The 22706-nt window shown below is 41.1% G+C and overlaps 1 protein-coding gene across 5 annotated transcripts in view; it reads right to left on the reverse strand.

The window, feature by feature from the left end:
* The window catches only part of LOC120565568 (glutamate receptor 2-like), a 124093-nt gene that overhangs the window by 58310 nt on the left and 43077 nt on the right, over positions 1-22706 (reverse strand). For all 5 annotated transcript variants that reach the window (XR_005640270.1, XM_039811482.1, XM_039811474.1 and 2 more), the window contains exons 3-8: positions 11522-11761; positions 10704-10825; positions 4532-4606; positions 3521-3574; positions 1344-1502; positions 71-238 (exon numbers count right to left, since the gene is read on the reverse strand). Coding sequence is in view for 4 of the 5 variants with exons in the window: in XM_039811482.1 (XP_039667416.1) it covers positions 71-238; positions 1344-1502; positions 3521-3574; positions 4532-4606; positions 10704-10825; positions 11522-11761 (818 nt within the window). In the remaining variant the exon portion in view is untranslated. The remainder of the gene's footprint in view (positions 1-70; positions 239-1343; positions 1503-3520; positions 3575-4531; positions 4607-10703; positions 10826-11521; positions 11762-22706) is intronic.

The raw sequence follows: 22706 nt of genomic DNA on the forward strand, positions 1-22706 counted from the left end.
CCAAGGCTAACCCCTAACTCTGATCAGCTGTTATATACCAGGGTCAGTCCATCTCTTTTCTCATGCTCACCTGTTTGAGGGCACGTTCAATCTCCACCCCCTGTGCCCAGGGAACCGCTGGATTGGCCAGACAGTCCCCACTGTTGCCACGACGACTCATGTCTATTCTCTGCTTGTGAAGAAAGCGGAACGCCTCCGTCATCACGTGCACAGCATCATACGTGAGGGCAGATGTATACTGAAAGTCACAGAAACATTGACAAAAAACATTAACACCTCAATAACCGGATACCTGCTGCGTGGGAGTATGAGGACCTGTGATTCCATTCTGAAAGCAACCATCCACTGTGGGTACCATGACCTGCTGAACTGCATCTTTCTCTCTGGCAGCTCATTATTACAGCTAGAATTAACTGCTTGTGGTTGCATGCCTCTGCACAACAGTTATGTCTGTCCAGACTGACATAATAGACAAGAAAATTGCAATAGAAAAATGCAGACTGATTTACCAACATTCCTGCTTTAATCCCATTAAACATTAATTTTTGATTCCAATATAAACCATGCACTGGTTGAAGAGTGTTTGAAAACATTTTTTGTTTGCATTTTAAGCATCATTCTATTATTGCTCCTTGTATTTTGTTTGTATCTTGTTGATAAAATCATCAAAGTGGGTTGCCACTTTAATGACACAGAGTTATGCCATAAATAGGCGTGGTTCTGAGACATGGCTTCCTCAGCACTCTGAGTTTCCAACAAAGTACCAACAACGCTGGTTTTGCGCTGCCTAATTTGAATGAACCTTCCACGTGTTTAAGCCTCTCCTCCCAACTCTGCATAGTGCACACTGCACTGGTCACCAAAATATTTTACACATGGGCAAAGAGAATTGTTAAGTTCAGGAAAATACCAAATGGTCAAAGTGCTGCTTGTGTTGGCCGTTGCAAGCCCATAAAAGTTCATATCATGTCTAAAAGGAATAGCATTTTACATCAAACATTACAAAGTGCTTCGCAACAAAAGATTATATAGCCATAACACATTGAGAGTTGAGTTAGATTATTAAACCCAATATTAGCATAATTATACTACTGTGATCCTTGGACTAGCTCCAGGTAATCTGATTCCTTCTCACACAGCCTCTTTCTCTTCTGGAACAATATGAAGTCATTTAAAGCAACCTATGAACTACACTAGATTTAGATTATCACGAGGGATATTTGTTTCCACAGTCAGTACACATAGCAACATATAGATATACAGATAGCCACATCCAAATGTAGTCAGTACAAAAAATCTCAATGATTGCATTCATCATCCCAGATGTTAATTTACAATCTTACTCTGATACGTGCATCAGCTCCAGGATACTCCTTCTCTTCCAGGGCCTCCCATTGTTGGTCAAACTTTGCCACCACAGGATCATCAAAATCTACTATCTGAAACCCAGACACGTTCGCACCTCCATACTGGATTTTAGAGAGGTCACCATCTACAAAACCCTGGAACAAGAACAACAGAAAACGTATTTTAGTTGAAGAGTTTGCATTTACATACTCATACTCATATTTTATTCTTTAAGAGGATCTGATGGAGCCTCAGTACATGAATGCCATGTGATGCAGACACATTCTATTAAAGAACATAGCATGTGTCTGTAACTGAAACCCTACATATACTGTAGCAGGGCTCTACTGGTGTTTTAAAGTACATCATAGTGAAAAATAGTGACGTTAACACCACCAATTTCTATTATTTAATATAACTGCCACCTTTTTCAGATGTTATTAACACAGAACAGTGCTCGTGCTATCAGTGGCAGTTTGAGCCACAGGTTTGATTGGTCCTACTGAAGATCAGCTGCAGAAAAACCAACAAACAGGCTTGTGAATAGATGATTAGCAGCAAATATGCAGGCTTCTTTTCTATCTCACTCTACTTAACGTGGCTACGGCTTGCTAAACAAACATCCGCTAATCTGGCTACTAAAGCTCAACCAGTCCATGCCTGCTTAGTCACGATAACCTTTGACTATGGTTAACTGCTCCTCAGATCTCTGCCTGGTAAATCCAGACAGCTAACTAGACTATCTGTCCAATCTGAGTTTTCTGTTGCACGACTAAAACTACTTTTGAACGTACACGTTTCACCAAAACAAGTTACTGTCAGACCTCTCAAGCTCTGAACCCAAACACAGACCAGGACAAGGTAGGTGGTGAAAAAAGGTTAGTATTTATTGATGACAAAAATATAACTGAAAAATATAATGCCAGACGTGCAGACAGAGTACGGGTGATGGAATGCTGATGGTGGTGACGAACGTGTTGGGAGGTGAGGACAGGGGTCTTAATGGAATGATGTAGTAGATGGTTCTGGTTGCCAGGCAGGGGTGAAAGGAATTCCAGGGTGAAGGTACTGAAGACAGAGGAACAGAAAAGTTAAGCAAACAAGCATAAACGAACAGAGACTGACTAGCAAACGATTAAGGCTGACACGCAAGCATAACATACGAGTATGGCTAACGATCCAGCAGGGACTGGATGTCAGGTCACAGCTTAAATAGTGTAGTGATGATGATCAGGACCAGGTGTGTACATTGCTGATAAGGAACAGGTGAGAGCAGATTCAGGTGATCCTGGAATTCCCACCTTGCACTCGTTGCCTGGCAACTGGAACGGGGTATGTTCAGGAACGTAACACAAAACACAAAAATAAACCAGACAAACAGGGAAAACATGCTCAAGGGGATGGGTTTGTGACAGTACCTTCCTGAGGCTATTTTGCAGAGGCATTGTCATTGTGTCCAGAACCGCCCATGACGATTGTGATTGGTTTTAAAGAAATGCCAATAAACCAGAGCACGTTTTTCTCCCATCCCAGAATGCTGTGTGGACTAGCCAGCCAGAAGGTCTGGCAATGCGTGACCATGATAACCTAAGTTAGTGTAAGAGTGTGTGAATGTTTATCTGATGAGCAGGTGGCACCTTGTACGGCAGCCTCGGCCACAGTGTATGAATGTGTGTGAATGGTGAATGGTTCCTGTACTATGTTAAAGTGCTTTGAGTAGTTGTTAAGACTAGAAAAGCGCTATATAAAAACAGTCCATTTACATTTATGTAACCGAAATTGGCAACACGTTTGAGTAACTTTTCTGATGAATGTATCCATGTGCTCACAATCAAATTTTAATAGAATTTAGGACTGTGACCCACTCAGGGACCACTGCCCGACTATATATACACCAGTCAGCCAGCAATTACCCATTGCTAGGTCATCTTTGTTGCATCTGAGCCTTATTGTTACAGCTGTTTATGCCAGCTTGTTATCAATGTGTACATCTGTTTCCCTGTTAGCTGCCTGAATCTGCTGCCTGCCTGATTACCTGCACATATGACTACTTGCTCTGCTATACATATATACACACTGTATATATATATATATATATATATATATCTCACTACCTATCTTGATTTCTCAGCCAAACATAGCAGCGTTGGACCAGAGACTGACGGGGACTTACCAAGTTAGCGATGATATAGTGGTATCCTTTCACATGTCTGCCTATAGTGATCACCTGGTGGGAAAAAGAGAATAAGCTCAAAACTATAATAACGTTTTCAGCTTATAATTACAAAGGATCATTCAATGGGATTTTAAATGGTTTATTTAGTTGAAGACATTCTCAACCCATAAATGAACACTTGATTGTTCACTTTCAGTCAGTCAGAAATATCTGAAATCACAAATGTTGTGTACGTGGGTTTTTATTGGACAGCAACTACAGCCAGTTAATGTCATATTTCTGTTTCTGTTTTGCGATACTGAAGAATGAGGAGGGGAGTATTTGTGGTGGCATTTGTTGGCAGCAATTATCAAAGTAAAAGCTAGGGGAAAAAACAAACCTGTTGAACAACATTTACCACATCAATGTGGTAAAAATATGAGCCAATAACATGCTGTTGAGTTGGCAACAGCTTAGTTACAATATGAACACCATTTGGTCTGCTTTTTGTTGGAGAGAGAGTGATTCTAGACTCATTCTTTGTCAACTATTTTGGCAAGGATTTAGTGGATGTTCTCTGCTTTTTTACAGACTTTAAAACCCTGTCTTTCTGGCACAGCACTTGGTTATTTTTATTCAAGCAGGGGCTTGTCTTTTTTAAAACTATGTATATTTTGCGTTGAATCTGCCCCAATTATCAAGCGGCCCACTGGGAAAACTCCTGGTGCTCCAGATGGCCAGTGTGTCATTGCAAACAGGTATTTAAAAAGACAGTTATAACAAAAACTAAGCTGACCAAATATACAGAAAGCAAAACAATGTAAAATTTGTGCCAGATGACCTAAGAAGACATCTGGAAATGGTAATGTATTTGACAGAGATATAATATACTGCAGAGGATGAATCTGTGGCATGTTGAAAGGGTAGAAGAAGCTTTATGTTGATGGATAGATATCTACTAATAATAATAATAATAATAATAATAATAATAATAATAATAATAGTAGTAGTAAAAAGACTGGAATCAACCTGTTCCATGATGTCTTTGACTTTGTCTTGTTCACAGTCCAGGATGATGCGTCGCTCCTTACGGATCTCCAGGTCCTAAAAAACACACAAGTATTCCACATCACAGTCCGTAATGTTGTGCAGGCCTGCAGTGTGAAACGTAGCTCTGAAAACATCCAGTTTTATTTTCCTTAGGCGCAGTGAGGTTTCTTCCTCGCCTGCACCAGTTTGGCATTTGGCAGCTTGTGGGAGGAGAGGTGCAGCACAGACTGAGTCATCCAGCATAGGCCAGGTCAATGACAAACCGTGGAAGCTGTACCCGGGTTTCTGTGCTATTTTCGTCACTTGAATTGGTAGGTTAATGCACCAATGTAGACCTCCCCAAAATCCCATAAACCAATGACTGAAAAACACACTGCACAACATACTGGTAACGCTTTATAACACAGATGCCATAGTATCGTCATCATTTTATAAAACAGGAAGTGACATGTACAGTGCCTTGCGAAAGTATTCGGCCCCCTTGAACTTTTCGACCTTTTGCCACATTTCAGGCTTCAAACATAAAGATATAAAACTGTAATTTTTTGTGAAGAATCAACAACAAGTGGGACACAATCATGAAGTGGAACGAAATTTATTGGATATTTCAAACTTTTTTAAGAAATAAAAAACTGAAAAATTGGGCGTGCAAAATTATTCAGCCCCTTTACTTTCAGTGCAGCAAACTCTCTCCAGAAGTTCAGTGAGGATCTCTGAATAATCCAATGTTGACCTAAATGACTAATGATGATAAATAGAATCCAGCTGTGTGTAATCAAGTCTCCGTATAAATGCACCTGCTCTGTGATAGTCTCAGAGGTCCGTGTAAAGCGCAGAGAGCATCATGAAGAACAAGGAACACACCAGGCAGGTCCGAGATACTGTTGTGGAGAAGTTTAAAGCCGGATTTGGAAACAAAAAGATTTCCCAAGCTTTAAACATCCCAAGGAGCACTGTGCAAGCGATAATATTGAAATGGAAGGAGTATCAGACCACTGCAAATCTACAAAGACCCGGCCATCCCTCTAAACTTTCAGCTCATACAATGAGAAGACTGATCAGAGATGCAGCCAAGAGGCCCATGATCACTCTGGATGAACTGCAGAGATCTACAGCTGAGGTGGGAGACTCTGTCCATAGGACAACAATCAGTCGTATACTGCACAAATCTGGCCTTTATGGAAGAGTGGCAAGAAGAAAGCCATTTCTTAAAGATATCCATAAAAAGTGTCGTTTAAAGTTTGCCAAAAGCCACCTGGGAGACACACCAAACATGTGGAAGAAGGTGCTGTGGTCAGATGAAACCAAAATCGAACTTTTTGGCAACAATGCAAAACGTTATGTTTGGCGTAAAAGCAACACAGCTCATCACCCTGAACACACCATCCCCACTGTCAAACATGGTGGTGGCAGCATCATGGTTTGGGCCTGCTTTTCTTCAGCAGGGACAGGGAAGATGGTTAAAATTGATGGGAAGATGGATGGAGCCAAATACAGGACCATTCTGGAAGAAAACCTGATGGAGTCTGCAAAAGACCTGAGACTGGGACGGAGATTTGTCTTCCAACAAGACAATGATCCAAAACATAAAGCAAAATCTACAATGGAATGGTTCACAAATAAACATATCCAGGTGTTAGAATGGCCAAGTCAAAGTCCAGACCTGAATCCAATCGAGAATCTGTGGAAAGAACTGAAAACTGCTGTTCACAAACGCTTTCCATCCAACCTCACTGAGCTCGAGCTGTTTTGCAAGGAGGAATGGGCAAAAATGTCAGTCTCTCGATGTGCAAAACTGATAGAGACATGCCCCAAGCGACTTACAGCTGTAATCGCAGCAAAAGGTGGCGCTACAAAGTATTAACTTAAGGGGGCTGAATAATTTTGCACGCCCAATATTTCAGTTTTTTATTTGTTAAAAAGTTTGAAATATCCAATAAATTTCGTTCCACTTCATGATGGTGTCCCACTTGTTGTTGATTCTTCACAAAAAATTACAGTTTTATATATTTATGTTTGAAGCCTGAAATGTGGCAAAAGGTCAAAAAGTTCAAGGGGGCCGAATACTTTCGCAAGGCACTGTAGCTGTCATTTCTTATAAAAAAGGTTCCTGGAAAGGACAATGCAGTGATTCCCACACATAGACTAATATGTGGCGGTGCGCCACATTATCAACACCGGCCGGCGCACATTGCGTTATTAATTTAAATTTTTTATGCTATTTAAAACATGTTCTGCTGCATTTCTTTTCCCTGCTCTCCGTCTCTCAGTCACTTGTGTCTCGCTCACATACACAGACACACACACACACAGACACAGACACACACACACACACACACACACACACACATACACACACACACACACAGCTCCTCCCACCGTGCGATGTTTGGGGTTTTTAGCCCCCAACATCGTCTTCCAGGCAATGCAGCAATGGTTTTAGTTACCGGCAATTTCCACTGGATGCGGAAAGGGTGCGGAACGTCTCCGGAACGTCAACGGAGTCATTAGGTTTCAATTAAAGTCAATCTGTGTATTTCCACTGACTGCGGAACGTCTGCGTCCCGACTCCGTCCCAGTTCCATCAGTCCGCAGCCCTCCGCAGCAGATACGCAGAGCTTCTATTTTTGACGGACGACGGGGAGCTCCACAGCAATTCAGCACACGGCAGATAGTGCGGGACAGGAAGTCGAGCACAGAAACAAAATAAATATCCGGTCAATTTTCAAAATAAAATACACCGTGCTCACGGCGGATCATATTTCCCTGCACTACACCTTGAAAACACAGCACAGAGCTGTTTCCCCTCTACTCCTCTGGATGGAAACTAACTGTTGTTGGTTTTGTGGTTCTATTCTACCTGAATTCGCGAGAACTTGTGGTTCCTCGTGACTACAGCTGTCAGTCACGGCCGCAGCCGTTCCGCAACAAATCCGGACCGGGTGGGTATTGACGGACGGTGGAGCACGCAGCAGACACGCAGCGGAGCCGGTCTGCAGCTGTTACGCATCCAGTGGAAATCCCCGGTTAGGGTTAAGGTGAGGGTTAACTGCCTGGAAGGCGACATTGGAGGCTTAAAACACCATCGAGCCCACCGTACACACAGCGTCTGTCTCCATAAAGGAGAGAAGACGGCTGGCGAAATTCACAAGTTCACGAAAGGTTGGCATCTATCTCGTGAACACCTTTATACAATCGCACATTCACAATCACTGACCCGACTCTTAGCAAAGAAGTGATTGTGCCTGCTTTGGAAAGTTAACTATTTGCAAGTTTGCGGTAAAATGCAGTTGGATTGTCGAGGTCAAAACACTAGCAGCTGTGAATCAAATAAACGTATTATAAATATAATGTTTTTTACTCTTACACTGAATGTTTGCTGCTTCAATCCAGATGAGTATTGAAAAGTATTTTCTGCGACTGAAAAAGGCACGTGTTGAGGACAAGGACCAGCCTGAACCGGAGGTATCAGTCTGAAACAGAGCTGAACAGTCCGATTAGTTATGTTATTAATTTGTTTAAAATATTTTCAGACTTCAACCAGTGAAAGACAGGGTCACGGAGAGAAAGAGATAGATTTGTTAGGCATTAAAGTAGGAGAGGAGGACAGCATCCAACAGCATGATCCTTCTCAGTTTTTGATACTTATTGTTACGACACCCCCCTCTTCTGAAATCAGAGCCAGTATGCATTGTAATATTGGAGCACATGGGTGAGATCATATTTAGCATAATCGCAATAAAAAAAAATGTTTACCTTGTTTTTAAAATTTAAAATTAAATTGTGGAGTTAGTGCTGCACTACTGGTCTGGTCACGGCTTTACTCCTCTGTTGGATCGAGATTTGAAAGAATGCGATTAATCAAATGTGAAATATTTAGTTGACTTTTGGTTTTTATATACAGTATATATATATATATATATACACACACATATATATACACACACACACTCACCTAAAGGATTATTAGGAACACCCTACTAATACCGTGTTTGACCCCCTTTCGCCTTCAGAACTGCCTTTATTCTTCATGGCATTGATTCAAAAAGGTGCTGGAAGCATTCTTTAGAAATGTTGGCCCATATTGATAGGATAGCATCTGGCAGTTGATGGATATTTGTGTGATGCACATCCAGGGCATGAATCTCCCTCAACCACATCCCAAAGATGTTCTATTGGGTTGAGATCTGGTGACTGTGGGGGCCATTTTAGTACAGTGAATTCAATGTCATGTTCAAGAAACCAATTTGAAATGATTTGAGATTTGTGACATGGTGCATTATCCTGCTGGAAGTAGCCTTCAGAGGATGGGTACATGGTGGTCATAAAAGGATGTACATGGTCAGAAACGATGCTCGGGTAGGCTGTGGCATTTAAACGATGCCCTATTGGTACTAAGGGGCCTAAAGTGTGCCAAGAAAACATTCCCCACACCATGACACCACCACCACTAGCCTGCACAGTGGTAACAAGGCATGACGGATCGATGTTCTCATTCTGTTTACTCCAAATTCTGACTCTACCATCTGAATGTCTCAACAGAAATTGAGACTCATCAGACCAGGCAACATTTTTACAATCTTCAACTGTCCAATTCTGGTGAGAAATTGTAGCCTCATTTTCCTATTTTTAGTGGAAATGAGTGGTATCCAGTGGGGTCTTCTGCTGGTGTAGCCCATCCACCTCAAAGTTGTGCGTGTTGTGGCTTTACAAATGCTTTGCTGCATACCTCGGTTGTATCGATTGACCTCTAGCATCAATAAGGCATTTTTCACCCAGAGGACTGCAGCATACTGGATGTTTTTCCTTTTTCACACCATTCTTTGTAAACCCTACAAAATGTTTGTGCATGAAAATCCCAGTAAGTGAGCAGATTGTGAAATACTCAAACTAGCCCGTCTGGCACCAACACCATGCTACACTCAAAGTTGCTTAGATCACTTTTCGTTCCCATTCTGACATTCAGTTTGGAGTTCAGGATATTGTCTAGACCTGGACGATACCCCTAAATGCATTGAAGCAGCTGCAATGTGATTGGTTGATTAGACAATGGCATTAACGATAAGTCTTACAGGTGTTCCTAATAATCCTTTAGGTGAGTGTATATATATATATATATATATATATATATTATTTGGTTTAACATGTTTTATTCCTATTTGTATTATTATATTTACTGTTTTTTTTTTCATAAGCTAAAAGCTGGAATAATGTTACATATCACAGATTGTTTACAGAAATGTCTTTTAGTGGATTTTTCATTTATTTTGTATTACTTTATTTAACATGATCATAGAAGGTGCAATATGTAATAGATTTTTTCCCTAAATTGTTCAGCCCTAGAATGGACACCTGCTTTCACCTGTCAGGAAGGGAGGTCCACACTATCCACTGTGGACACTACACTACTCACCGTCATGACTCTTAATCTGTGCTAGTGAGCGAGAGATGCACCTCCCTTTTGACCTTAGTATCTGTTTTTGTATCTACACCCTGCACTCAGCCCTATTTCTCCTGGACACTGAGGACACTTATGTTAGAATGCTGTTCATTGTCTTTAGAGAAGCTTTTAGGGAAACTTTCCCTGCTGGGCCTCGATACCTCCCTCTGTACTTGGATTCTGGACTTTCAGACCGGAAGGACGAAGACAGTACGCATCGGCAGCAGAACACTAAGCACGGGCGTCCCCCAAGGCTACATGCTATGCCCGCTGCTGTTCACACTGCTCACGCACAACCAGTCTGAATCTAATCACATCATAAAGTTTGCTGATGACACGACAGTGGTGGGCTTCATCAGCAATAATGATGAAACGTCATACAGAGAGCAAGTGCAACAACTGGTGTAACAACAACAATCTCTCTCAAGGAAAAAATAAGTGGGGGGGGGGGAGGTTGTTGATTTCAGGAGGATGCCGGCTGAACCCCCTCCACTGTTCCTACGTGTCTCCACGAGGAGAGGGAGGGGAGCATTAGCCCACCACACCCGGTGTCTCAACACCCACTCTGCACTTGTGTATGTGTGTATGTTTGTGTTAGCACCTGTGGCTGTGGGAAACAACATTTTTTCAGATACTTTGTGTGTGGAAATGACAAATCAAACTTGAAACTTGAACAGTGTGCAGTGCTGTGTATGAACAAAAGATCAGTACCTGAAACAGGGAGCGGTACGCTTCATCCTTCCTCTCATCTTTCAGGTTTCCTACATTTATCGCTGTGACAACCCATTTTTTCTCAGCTGCAGTGTCCAGTATTACCTGAAGAGTAGAAAGACCTGCACACACACACACACACATTCACACACACACACACACACACACGATTAGTTGATTTAGAATAGGAGTAAAATTATTGCACTGCAGCTGTATGTGTACACCACATTTTTCACCAGCTTCAAATACTGGAGGTCATGAAGTCAACAGATATCCAGAAGAGTGGAGGTGGATATTCCACAACTTGTCACTTAAAATGCTGCCCTAACATCTTTTCTTTGTCAGTTTCTGAATTCTATGTCACAGTAATGTATATTGGGATATGGTAGATACATAATAATGAATTCAATTAATTTGCTAACTGAGCAAATACCTGACAAATCAAGGTACTTCACCACACTGTGATGCCCAAACCATATAATAATTAAATCAAATTAGAAACTTAACATGGCCCACACAAACCCCAATACACGTAGACTTGTAGGGAGGATATAAACAAAAGCATGGATATATATCTCCTTATATCAAAATGCTAGAATGATAATATGCTAGATCACAGATATATTGGTACTGGCGTATATACAGTATAAAAAGAAACTGACAAAATATGTTGACATTGCTTGTCTACCAGAGACTGTAAAATCAGTCAGTTCCACCAAATCAAAGGATCCTGTAATTGCAGTTGTATTAGAAGTTACAGTAAGCAGCAGCACTAAAATCACAATGATTTATGTGATAAACAATGAGACTTCCGTTACCTCTATCACTATCGTAGAGATAGGCAAACTTTTCCCATTTGTAGTACTCCACTAATGAAACCAGCGGCCCCTTGATGTCTGGCCTCATCTGGAGAACAAACTGATTCATCCCTTCTGCGGGGAAAGACGGCGTGATGAAGGAGACATGGAGTGTCTCGCAGAAGGATGTGATGGTGTTTACAGACTTCTTGTCATAGAAGCCGAAAATGGCGTAGACACCTCGAGAGAACTGGGAACAAACTAGGAGACAGAGAGAGAAACATTTAAATAAACAAGACAACAATAGAACATTTAGCCAGCTGTAATAACATTAAGACTTGTATACAGCTGATGATTAGACAGATGATACAGCTGAAGATGATGATCAATATTAGGGTCAAATACCTATTTTTAATTTTAAGTTTTAATTAAGTGTAAATGAATGTCTAAGTAAATGCAGTCAGTTGTACAATCAGAGTGTAGAAAGGTGTTGAACAGGTTGCGCGTTGAGTGCACAACTTTTGTTGAATGTTAAAGCTCAAATGTCAGACAGCACTGTCTCAGTGCCTGTATTCGACCATAATCACCTGCTGATGTTGTTGTATCAATATGTGTGTCGTCTGCATAATAATGGAGATATATGTTGTTGTTTTCCGTAAACTGAGCTTGTGTGTGTAGTAGTGTAGTGCCACACACTGCACTCCTCACACCACCACTGAACATAGCATGCACGCACGCGCACGCGCACGTGCACACCCACCCACACACACACACACACACACACACACACACACACACACACACACACACACACACACACACACACACACACACACAAACAGACCAGGGTCTCCTTCCAGGCGGCACTAGGATTAGGCAATGGTTATGGTTAGGTTTGGGTTAAAACGCAGTGCCCAGGATGGGTGCTGCGAGGGGCACGGGCAGAAGGGGACCACTGGTGTGAATAAAACACTTTAAAGAACTCCTTATAAAACCGGGTTCGGTTATATAAAAAAAAGGAGAGGGGGCTGTTTAAAAGATGGCCAGATATTAAAAGAAGGTTAAAAGAACCACTGGACAGGACGGACAGCTGGAAATTTTAAACTTTAAATAAAAGGTCACCTCCACACCCCGGTGTCTCTCCCAGAGACATAACAACATAAATACATAAAATAAATACTATATATATAGTTATGTAAATAAATAAATAGCCTGGCGTCCCAATACAAAATAAATTATATCCCAATATTAAAAACATCTCATTTAAAATCAAAAATTAAAACATTTTAAAGGGGTCATAAATACTGTCTGAGTTACTTGCCCTTGAGGTTAAAAAATATATACACACATACCATTAAAAGTTAGTAATAAGTGCTATGTTTAAAAGTGCTTTAAGAGGTAAAAAGTGCCACACAATAAATAACAATAAATAATTTAAAATACATCATAGAATAAAACCACAGTTAGTAAAAATGCATAAAACCAATGGCATGTGTATCATTATGTTAAAATCTTGAGGCAAGTAATTCAATTTGTAATAATTATAATAATAATAAATATTAGCAATAAAAACAAAAGCGCAATCAAATTATTAAAATATAGGTAAGGCAGAATAAAAGTTATAAAGGACAACCAAGGCATATTAAAAATAAAAACATTAAAATATTAGGTAGGACCTCCTCTGCAGGTAGAGATTAACCCCCGAGAGGAAGGAATAGTAAAATCAGAGAAACATGCTATAAAAAGACGTAAATATAGAAATATTACAACAAGTATAGTTATTATTAATCATAAATATAGATTAAAACAATAAAAAGTCATTTAAAATAAAAAACGAAGAAAAAACAAGGAAAAGAAAAGAAAGCATGCAGGGGGGTTAAAAGGTTGGGTATGATGCGCTGCAGAGGAGGGCCAGATAAAACCTAAGGAGAGAGGAGACCAGAGCAGTGGGAGGAAGTATTTCTAAAATTACTCTGTAAAACTTAGATTAAAAAGAGAAGTGGATCCATTTAGTATTTTCATTTAGACCCGCAGGGTCTATGGTTTTTAAAAAATGGATCCACTTCCTCTCCGCTGCCTGACGCTGAACCGTGGTCCAGGCTCTGTTGCTCTCCAGGCCCATGCTCTGAACATTTTGAGAGCCATGGAGTTTAAAATGTGCATATAAAACATCGCCCTTATTTAAAATATACTGGTGTTGCTTGATTCTCAAATATAGTGCATTTCTTGTCTCCCCCACATACAATTTGTGGCAGGCCCTGCACCTAATTGCATAAACCACATTGATGGTTGTGTACTGCAGGACCTTCCCTGGGTTAAAACCAACTCTGCTGTGGTGGTTAAAAATGTGGGGGAGACTCATAAAACCAACATCCGAGCCTCGAAGCAATTCCCTAGGGTCAGTGTTCTTATTTAAGTTTGTGTGAATTAAAATATCTTTTAGATTTTAATTTCTCCTGTAGGCGGAGATCATACGGCAGTCCCTTAGCACGTCACAATCAGCCCCCGCCCCCTGGAAATTCCTTTTTATGGTAGGTATAAAATTCCTAAGATTTTCTGAGTAGGTAATAACCAGGGGAACGAGGGCGGAATTGGACGGCTGGATGATGGTTTCTTCTTTGTGTTTAAACATGCCGATGACCTCCGCCTTTATACCTCAAAGGAAGTGCCTCGAGTAACCCCTCAACCTCATCGCACTAAAAAGTGTACTAGTGGCCGGGAAGGTGCATATTCTGTGGAAGTGTATCAGCTGGGACTTAATGAGGCCTCTGTACGTGTGTTTGGAGTGATAGCTGGTCTTATGTAGAAGTGCATGGCAGTCGGTGTCCTTGAAATACGCTGCGACTGTTGACTTCAAGGAACTTAACCCTAACCTTAACCCTAACCATAACCATTGCCTAATCCTAGTGCCTTCCAGGCAGCACTTAGGAGGCTTAAACTTTTGGACCATTTTCGGGGGGCACAGAGGCGGGAGCCTGTGCTCTTTAACGGACCTTCCTACTGGGAACCACACACAGACACATTAACACCACAAATTGCACAATTAATCAATAAAAACAAGCAAGCACTCACACATTGACGCCCCTTTCCACACAGAACACCCAACATTAGTCTTCTACTAATTTTCTACTGCATAGACAAAAATGTGACTGATGCTTACCATACCCTAGAAGACTTTAAAAAATCTTGCAGGGTCACACATTGCAAGACTAGAATATGCAGTAAAATGGCACAGACATTTTTAGGGGTCCAAGCCTGAGAGGGCTGGGGGCCCTGCATGCAAAGCAGCGTGGCCCCCAGCATATTAGATATGTTATCAAAGGGAGCGAACATCTGCTGTGATGTAAGAACTTGGGCTTTTTATTTAAAGGTCCCATGGTATGAAAATTTCACTTTATGAGGTTTTTAAACATTAATATGAGTTCCCCCAGCCTGCCTATTGTTGGGGACCAAGAAGCTGGTTAAACAGTGATTTGGCTCAGATTGAGTTGACTGCAGAGACAAAGGGATCTTGGCCTACATGTGAATCCCAAAGCCAGTGTCACCAAACTCCTACAGGCTGCTACTTGGAAGCAGAGTCCCTAAGATGGAGATTCTACATTCAACACGAGGACGGCAAGGCAGACTAGTGGTGAGACAAAGAACTGCTTCACACCTGTGGGAAGGTTGCGCTTTCCCATTGGCTGTTGGGTCTTTGAATGCACCACCCCGGCCCACTAGAGAGAGGTGATATACTAAGGGGATCCACCGGGTGGTATTCCCTCTATCTGCAGCGGGTTTAATCAGCCCGGATTCAAGAAAAGGACAGCGTTCTGTTTCTTGCTTGTCGACATGGATTACGTCTCGTCCACTGCTCTGGAACGAAACGGATCGTTAAACTCTGGCGAGATTTAACTGACAAACAACGCACAGTAAGGCTTTACACAGTTCTGGGCAGATGTTAGGACTAGTGCGTTTTGGTTTGTTATTAATGAGCAAAGGGTTCGCGACCGCTGTGCCATTAATGTGATCTGATTGTAATCATGTATTGGCCATATCTGGTTACTAATCTGTTGCTGTGAAATGTATAACCGATCATTATACCGTTTGATTCTGTTGTGTTAAATAGCTGGGTTAAAACCGTAAACGCTACCTGCTAAACCACTCCTTTCACGGAGTTTAGTTACTGTCCGCGAGATAATCGCGGTGAATCAGCTGTTAGTCACTAGAGTGGTGATAGTGGCCGTTTCCCTCGGTAAATCAAAAGTCTCAGTCTGTCCTAACAACACGTGGGGTCCAGACCTGGGTGGCTGAGGGAGCTGGCCATTATCTATAACTTAGATCAGAGTGTTTCTTTTCCTTTCCTCCTTTATTCTGTTCCTTTTACTAACCCACACACGGACAGATAAGCTAACCACGTAGCTCCGAAGCAACGCTAAGCGCTAATTTAACCAGCGGGTTTTGTATAGAGCTTATAGGTGATTTAGCATATGGTATAAAGGTGCGCGTTGCCTAGCAAACCCCACCTCAGCTTCTTCCTCTCCGTGCACTCAGCACCACTACCGCCCTCTTGAGGCTAAATGGTTTTGTGCAGCTCACAGGAGTAGCCATTTTTGGAGTTTGTTTTGGAGTTACATTTCGACACCGCCCCTCCCCTTTTACTCACTCTCTCTCACACACACTCACTCACACACACGCACACACACACACACACACACACACAGACACAGACGTGTCTATAAGACACGTTGCTTTTGTTTTTGCTTTGTTTGGTTGTGATATTGTAAAATGTATATACGTTTTATTATTGAAGGATTATTGATTGGCTATTGATAATTGTGACGTTAATAAATTCGATTATACTTAATTAGCAGTTGCTGGTGATTATTTGTGTATTTGTTGGGATAACTGCTGGTCGAATGGGTCGCGCTCGAAATCACCCCTTCCTTTAATTCCTTTTAAAGGATTTTTACAGAAATGAGACTGTTCTACAGTTTGATTATTGGTCCCTGACTAGCAGGGTGGTGCCCCGTTTTGATTGTTTGTCGATTTGATAAAGTTATTAATAACCATATTCATAACTTTATTAATATTGATAAAACATCTTTGATAATTTGCCAATGATCAAATCTGTACCCTACGTGAATCCTACACTATGGTCCCCAATTGGCTTGAAATGGTGAAAGGTGTAAACCGAGCCCTGGGTATCCTGCTCTGCCTTTGAGAAAATAAAAGCTCAGATGAGCTGTTCTGGAATCTTACTTGTTATGAGGTCATAACAAGCGAGATTAGCTCTCCTTTCTCTGCTTTGCCCGCCCAGAGAATTTGGCCAACCCATGAGAGAGAGACATCATGGCTTTCAAACGAGAAAAGTGGCAGTTGGTCAAGGCCACACCCCCACTCTCCACCTTGCCCCGCCCTCTCTCCTCCTCAATAGCTACAGACACAAAAATGGCACGTTCTGAGGAAAGCTCATTGTGGGACTGGCTCTAGTGGCTGTAATTCTGCACCAAGGCTGAATTTCGGGAAAGAGACTTACAGATACAGTATTAGGGGACCACTAAGGTCTATATAAAAGCATCCAAAGAGCACCATGTCATGGGACCTTTAAAGGGGGTTCACAGAAGAAGACGTGCTTTATCTCCAGCTATAATTAGTTGTCCTACTTCAATGACCTTCTTACGCTAGAAATAAAAAGTCTTGTTCCATCTCCTTGGGATATTACATTCATGTGCCTTATATACTGCATTAATGCATATATTTATCTTCTCTGCTCAGAAAAAGGTCATGCTGTGAGCCAGACATGGGGGACTCGAATCACATGACAACTTGAGTCGCAAATTTTAGGACTTGAGACTTACTTGATAAACATTCATTAAAGACTCGACTTGACTTTGACTTGATATTTATGACTTGAGACTTGACTTAGACTTGAAATGACTTGACTTTCTGTTTATTTCTCATATTGAGGAGGAGTTAACTTTACGATTTTAGAAAATCCATATACAGATGAGAAAATCTGATTCGGTGAACTGATTGGGTGCTGTTGTGACGCGGCAGACCTGCAATAAACGAGACTGGCTGCTACAGCTATTAACGTTATGGATCCCCCTGCACCGAAACTAATACAGTTTGTCTATAAGGATACACATCTGACCAAGCAAAGAAGAAACAAATGGCAATTTGCAAGGTCTGCAGTACAAAAATATCCGACACAACCACCACCACCACGTTGAATTTCATCAGACACTTCAAATCCCACAAGGAAAGGTAAGTTATGAAGTCAGCCTAATCTTTGTAGCTATACTTTTTAGTTAACAAGAAATTGGACTAAAATACGTTAAATGGCAACATTAAACATGTTCTTGTCTAAGTATTATCCTGATTTATATGCTAGCATAAACGTTGACAATGGCAAGGGCATGAATGTAAAGTAAACCACTCTCTCTCTCTCTTTCCCTCCTTCCCTCTGAAACACGTCCCTATCCCATAGATTACAGTAGTAGTAACAACGTTCAGTAAGTAAACTGTCAGCAATCCAGACATTTTTAGCTTAATATATTAGACTAAAGTATAATTAATATACAGTATACAGCAGTGAGAGTCCTAAAACCTTAACGTAGTAGCTCAACGTAGCCCTGGTGTTGTACCGTCGGGCATATCAAAATTACGACTGTAGCCTCATCTGATTGATTAGCTATTTTTCCCAATTTGGGCTGATAGGGTTGCCAACTCAGGTGAGATGATGGGTGTCTGTCTTTCACCCACCACATATTCACCACACATAGCATATGTAGAGACAGCTCCTTAGAGGAGGTAGGCTACGCCACCTCAAAATTTAGAATGAGAAAATGAATGTCAACTAAGCTTCAAAATAAAATTTCAGTACATGGTACAGATTGTCATAATGTGGTTGCCTAACCTAGCTGTGTGTTTTTATGACTGTTTTGTCTGTTACTCTATATTTCAAACCTGCATGCATTTTGTGATCACTGTTGTTGCTTGTAAATTTCAGACTTGATTTTCAAAGAGGCATACAAGGTCACCCCAATAACACACCCCCATGAGCAGGAGGATGGTGACCTAACAACAATGGCAGACCCAGAGCATCAGTCCGGACTGTTCTCAGCATACCGCAAGAAGAAACAGAAGAGAGATTCGGGGTCCAGTCAACATATTCAGCTGGACCACTATTTGGACGTTTGTGATGGACAGAACTCCCTTCAGTTTTGGGCCATGAATAAGCACACCCTCCCCTCTTTGTTCAAGGTGGCAGTAATAGTTATGGCTATCCCGGCATCAAGTGCACCTGTTGAACGTGTATTTTCAGCCATGGCGGGGTGATAATTAGACCCATCGCTCACAATTGAGTGACAAAGTTCTATCAAATTTAATTTTTTTCAAATGCAATGCATTGTACGTGGCTGTTGACCTTTCACCTTCTTTTCACCTTCACTGTTTAGTGAAGGTTAAAGTGAGACACATAACCTAAATAGATATGTGGGGATAGACATGCGTGGATCTTCTCTCTCTCACACTCACACACACGCAGACTTAAGTATGTTTGCGAATAAAATTAGGCAAAAACATACATACATACACACACACAACACAAACTGCACTCTTTCTCTCTCTCTCACACACACACACACACACACACACACACACGCAAGTATGTGAATAAAGCTAGGCACTCATACACACACAACACACTCTGCACTCACACACACACGCACACATGTACATACACACAATTACTCACCAATATTAATAACTTTTCACTCTCTCACACACACACACATTCACTCACAAATACACTGACAAATATTCACATATACTAGCCATTCCATGTGATAAATAAATCCACTCAGTCAATCACTCCAAATTACGCAAAGGTGGTGAGATTCAGCTACTCTTAAAGAATATGTTTTTTTTCTTTAAGAGAAGGAAATGTTAAAGGCATGTTTGAAGAATATTATTTGACTTAGAAACCATTATACTTGAATTGTTTGAATGAATTTCATGTTTGAGGCATATATATGTATGTTGATTAACTAATATCAATTTTAGGCTGTTTTTTTATCTGTATAAATTTAAACAGTTTGAACGCAATATCTTTTGAATATTGAGTAGGAAAAAAATGCAAATAAAACACCAGCAGTTCATAACCACTGTCTTTAGCTTAAAAATGGAAACTTTTGTATGACTTGACTTGACTTGCTTGACCAAAGCTATAACTTGACTTGACTTGCTTGATTGTCACAAAAAATGACTTGGACATGCTTGAGACTTGAAGGTTAAGACTTGAGACTTGCCCATGTGTGACTTACTCCCATCTCTGCTGTGAGCTGACCTCCTGATATACATGAACATGACTCAACCATAACAACACTCAACAGGTGTAACACTCTTATCATCAGGTGACATGAGATGCAGTGCTGAATAGTCTCACTGTTGGTGAGTGTGCATGGAGCAGACAGGTACCGAGGATCGAAATTAGAGGTCGACCGATTAATCGGTAGGCCGATTTTTTGGCTTTTTTTACATAATCGGCATCGGCATCGGCCAATATCAAGCCGATTAATAGGCAGGCGCATCTGCAGGCAGCCTGGTGTTGTTGTTGTGGAACACGTGTTCGTCGCACGCTGCCCCTACAGTCAATTACCAGCAGAGTGAGCAGACCTCATCCAGTGCCTAAGGAAGGAGCTGTTCCTCGGAAAAAATGGTAAGGATTAAATTCTTATAAGTCGTATATATTTAATGAAAAACGTATGACATGTTACTGCTAACTTCGAGAAAAAACATGAAATCGGCGACATGACGTTCGGCTACTTTGGATATTGATAGCTGTCGTGTCATGCTGTCATGTCACAATAATTAAGCTAGAATTTTCCAATCACAGACAGTGGATCTGAGACTTTTATTATTTGTTCTGTTTGTGTGTCTATATTTGAGAGGGTTGTCAACTCAATGCAGAGAAAGAAGTTGTAGTTAAAAGAGACCACCGCACCATAGGCTAGTGAAGGACTTGCTTTGCATTGCTAGCGTCGTTGCTAGGGTTGGTACAGAGTAGACCCGCTGCTAATATGGCATCTGTGCCTTAACGACCCGTATCTACTGGACCGAATAGCAACGCAGATTTCTGTGCCTCATTTCGGCGCCACTGATATGCCTGCATTGCTTTCTGATGCTCCGAAAACGAATGTTAGAATAACAGAAACATCGCAGCATGTGACGCTAGTTAACATTACACTCGTGAGCAGCTAATGTTAGCCTACCGTTAGCTAGCAGATGGATTAAACACGATTAAAATGGTGACAGCTGAACGGTGTAAAGTGTGATTTATTTCACTGTATAGGATCCAACAGCAGTATGTTAAGCAGTGTGCTGCTGCCGTTGTTTAGCTACTTGTCTGAAGAACAACACAGACGGTGCGTCGCGGTGCATTCAAAGTTGTTGTAAAATACCCTTTTGCCATGGTGGTTGTTTTTGTCGTTCAACAGCAATTTACTAGTGAAATACGTTATTGTTATAAGTTATAGTTATTACATTATTATTAAATAATTTAATTTTGACCATAAGGCCTAAAGTTGTTTCCCCCCCTTAATTAGGTTTTGTCCCTTTGGCTTTGTCTGTCAACAAACAAAACAAACCAAAAATACATGTTTCAGGACAGTTTTTGGGAAGATGATAGAAACGTTTTTAGCCTTTTAGGTTAAAAACAAGCAAATATCGGCCAAATATCGGCCAAAAATAATCTGCAGCATATATCGGCCATCGGCCGACCCTGATTTCAAAAGATCGGCATCGGCATCGGCCTGAGAAAACCCATATCGGTCGACCTCTAATCGAAATCGTTAAATATTGCTGTTTTTTTTACAGTTTTAACAATGTTTCCAAACTGCCGACATGTTTGCTGCATTTACAGTATAAAGCGTGCGCACCTCTCACTCTACGCTGGTTGCTATTTGATCGTACTTATATATAATAATATAAAATGCAACGTTTCGACCCAACTAGGTCTCTGAAGAAGACCTAGTTGGGTCGAAACGTTGCGGCTATAATAAATGGGAGTTTAAAGCAGTGTTGCGGACATTACATTCTTTTTGTTTTAAGTACTTTCATTTGTCCTGCACCTGCCAGAAGGTGGGATGTGCACACAGTTGCTTTTATAAATTTTGCTATTTGATCGTGTCATCAAAAATTTTAATTTTATTTAGCTTTTTCTCTTATTCGGCCAACCACTGAAAGGATTTTTTTTTCTATATTTTTTGCCAAACATTCAGTGAATACATCCTGTACTCTATATGCTGATCTTTTGCACATTCCTTAAAAAATGTTCACATCTTGCACTAAACCTGTCATATTGTACATATTTGGTTTTGTATTTATTGTTTATTTCCTTTTAATATGTTTATGTCCGCTCTACCCAGTGTGTTCTATATACCTGTCTTTATCTGTTTATTTATTTGTCCGTGTATATTGTCATGTGCATGAAACAGACTGTGAAAACAAATCTATCTCATGGGACAATATCTATCTATCTATCTAAATCTTATAACTGAAAGAGCACAGTTACAAAACACAAGTGTTTTGTAAAACCCTACAACCCTGATAGCATACCAGTCGGCCTCACGTTCACTACATCATCGCAGAGCTTTTCATTCCAGCCAAGGCCAGGGCACGGTCTCACTGGGGATCAGTTACTGACCTGCCTGGGCCCCAGCATGGGGGAATGGGAGATTATAGATGGCCTCAACTGTACATGACCATGTGAACTGTTCAGTGTGTCAGTCTCCAACACTGACTTACACTGCAGTGGAAACTTTATTCAATAATTAAAAACAAAGTATGGTGTGCACATAAGCACAGAGGTTTAATCAGAGGATCTGCTGTGTGCAATTGTGGCTTGACTGTGCACAGCATCACTCCACCTGCAGCCTTCAGGTGGCTGTAAAGAGTGTCACCAAAGCAAAGAAAAAGGCCAACAGTATTGGCTACTAGCTGTTGTGGATGTGTTATGCTTGTAAGAACCACTCATTTATCTTTCTTCTGTCTCACTAGGGTTTCTGGTTGAATAAAAGTGGCAGCAAAACATAAATAAGAGGAGGTGCCTTCATCAATGGAAGTGACTAGGGGTGGGGGAAAAAATCGATACAGCACAGTATTGCGATATTTTCCGTGGCAATACTGTATCGATACACAGATGCCAAGTATGGATCTACTA

This window comes from Perca fluviatilis, chromosome 1 (assembly GCF_010015445.1).
Source record: "Perca fluviatilis chromosome 1, GENO_Pfluv_1.0, whole genome shotgun sequence".
Lineage (NCBI taxonomy): Eukaryota > Metazoa > Chordata > Actinopteri > Perciformes > Percidae > Perca > Perca fluviatilis.